At 48.6% G+C, this 2648-nt stretch overlaps 1 protein-coding gene across 1 annotated transcript; it reads left to right on the top strand.

Moving 5' to 3' along the window:
* Window positions 1-359: 359 nt before the first annotated feature.
* On the top strand, window positions 360-2390 carry LOC123832681 (putative protein FAM47D). The gene has a single exon (XM_045860426.1). The coding sequence runs from the start codon at window positions 360-362 to the stop codon at window positions 2388-2390; it is 2031 nt and encodes a 676-aa protein (XP_045716382.1).
* Window positions 2391-2648: the final 258 nt, after the last annotated feature.

The following is a 2648-nucleotide window of genomic DNA, read 5'->3' as shown; positions in this document are numbered from 1 at the left end:
CCTAGCTAAAATTCACCCAAGAGAAATGAAAGTATGTGTACAAAGACATGAATATGTGAAATATTTGTGGCAGCTTGATTTGCAAGAGCCTAAAACTAGAAACAACACAAAACTTATAAAAAGGTGAGTGGATAAACATAGTGTGGGATGTCCATACACTGGAACCGTTCTCTACCGCGACAAATAATGTATCTTCCTGGCCCATCCTGGGAGTATTCGGGATGCGGGATGCGCTGAGAGCCTACGTTGCCCAGCTACCAGAAAGATTCCAGCAGCACCTAGTAACGGTCACCTAGCAACCGGAGCAGTTGGGACAACAAAGTGCTGAAGCTGCCAGTCACCTTGAGGCCAGCGGCACCATGGCAGACAAGAAGAGGCTGTTTCAGCCACAACTCAAGGGGAAGTGGCTGCACGGGACGGAGCCTCTGGAGCCCGTACCTGAGGGCCCACATTATAAGCGCTGGTACAAGACAAGAGACAAGTTACCTCCCAACTCTTTGGGAAAGCACAGGAACAGGCTTATGAAGTACCCCATGGACACCCCGCGGTGGGTATCTGTGAGAGAGGGGCTGGACAATTTCAGAATGGGCTGCCCACCTGCTGATAATCTGATCATTCGTGGCCCTAGGGAGGGCTTTCTCTCCACGACTGCTCATAGAGTTCCCCAGCCTCCCCCTAGAAAGACTCAGAACAAGCTGCCCAAAGGAGCAGAACTGCTTTCCAAGCTACCACCAGCCCAGCAAGCACAGAAGGCTTTTGTAGAGGAAACCAAAGCCAGTCTGACCCCTCATCCCTTGGCTCGATACCCGGATTTGAAGGAAATTATACCTCCAGACCTCTTATTAATGGTGCTGGAAGAGCTTGATCCTAACAGGATGCTGGAAGACACCTGGGCTTATTGTGAGGTCATGAAGGACAGAAAGAAGTCCCGTGCAAAGCTTAGTGAAAAACGCCTTAAGGAAGTCCACCCCGGACCTCCCAAACCAAGACAACCTGGGACCTCCCAGCCAAGTCGACCGCGGACCCCCCGGCCAAATCGACCACGGACCCCCCGGCCAAGTCGACCCGGGACCCCCCAGCCAAGTCGACCCGGGACCCCTCAGCCAAGTCGACCCGGGACCCCCCGGCCAAGTCAAACTGGGACGCCCCGGCCAAGTCGAGCTGGGACCCCCCGGCCAAGTCAAGCCGGGACCTCCCAGCCAAGTCGACCCGGGACCCCCCGGCCAAGTCAAACCGGGACGCCCCGGCCAAGTCGAGCCGGGACCCCCCGGCCAAGTCAACCGGGACCTCCTGGCCAAGTCAACCAAGACCTCCCGGCCAAGTCATCCTTGGATCTCCTGATCAAATCATTGCAGCACCGCATGGACAGGCCACTCAGGACCTCCTGGGCAAGTCAACTGGGGCCTCCCATGCAAATCAACCAGGACTTCCCGTCCAAGTCAACCAGGACCTCCTGGGCAAGTCAATCAGGACCTCCTGGCCAAGTCAATGGAGGACCTCCAGACCAAGTCAACCAGGGACCTCCTAGTCAAGTCATCCTGGAACCACATGGACAGGTCAACCAAGATCTCCCCCCTGAGTCAACCGAGACCTCCCAAGCAAGTCAACCGGGACCTCCTGACCAAGTCAATGGAGAACCTCCAGACCAAGTTAACCAGGGACTTCGCAAGGAGTCTTTGGTGTCATGTGTAAAGAAGTTGTTTCCTGAGGAAAAGAAAAAAAAGAAGTCAAGCAGAAAGGGTATTCTCAAACCTCCTGATCCATACAGAAATGTACGGAGAGAAGTTCATGAATTCTGCAGATGGCTTGATACTTTTGGAGACATGGGCATTGATGAAAGTTTCATCATGAAACAGTTTAAAGTTGAGTACACGTGCACACCTACCCACAATGCAGGCAAAATAAAGAAAGTAACCCAGATCCCTGTGGAACTATACTACAGCAAAGAGCTAGATGATGATAAAAGGAGAGAATTTGCCCTACAGGAAAGTGACTGGGAGAGGAAACTCAGAAAACCACCTGATCCTTATAAACCCAAGCAGGTGAAGATAAGGTATGGAGCATGGTATCTGAAACCCAAGACCTGGAAAAAGCTAATAAATGATGAACCTTGGATTGACCCTAGAGTCTTAAAAGAACAGGAATATCAGCATCATGGAAGGGATCTTGAACCAGACATTCTTGATGATCTTTATGGACCCATCGCCTTCAAAGATTTCATTTTAAGCAAGGGCTACAGGATGCCAGGTATCATTGAGAAGTTGTTTTTGAGGAAGAAATGGACTTATGATTCTGTTAAGACTCCTATAGACCGAGTCATGAAACTCATCTCAAAAGTACCTGATGATACACCTGATGATACATCTGATGATATATCTGATGAGAATTAGACAATTTCTTATTTACTATTTACTTGGCTATTTTCTCTGTCTCATGTTAACAGCCATCAGAATTCATGACGAATGTCTCATGGTGTATGTACAACTTTGATTCTACAACATCTGTAAATTTAACACCTAATGCTAATAAAAATTATAAATGAATTTCTGTTTGGGCTCATCAATATTTAATGTATTTTACCAACTATGAAATCAATACTCACATAGAGTCTCACATTTTTATAACATTGTGAATATTATACTCTTATA

The sequence above is a fragment of the Phyllostomus hastatus genome, unplaced genomic scaffold (genome assembly GCF_019186645.2).
Source record: "Phyllostomus hastatus isolate PE091 unplaced genomic scaffold, TTU_PhHast_1.1 phas_scaffold_200, whole genome shotgun sequence".
Lineage (NCBI taxonomy): Eukaryota > Metazoa > Chordata > Mammalia > Chiroptera > Phyllostomidae > Phyllostomus > Phyllostomus hastatus.
This window is presented reverse-complemented; position numbering and strand designations above follow the sequence as displayed.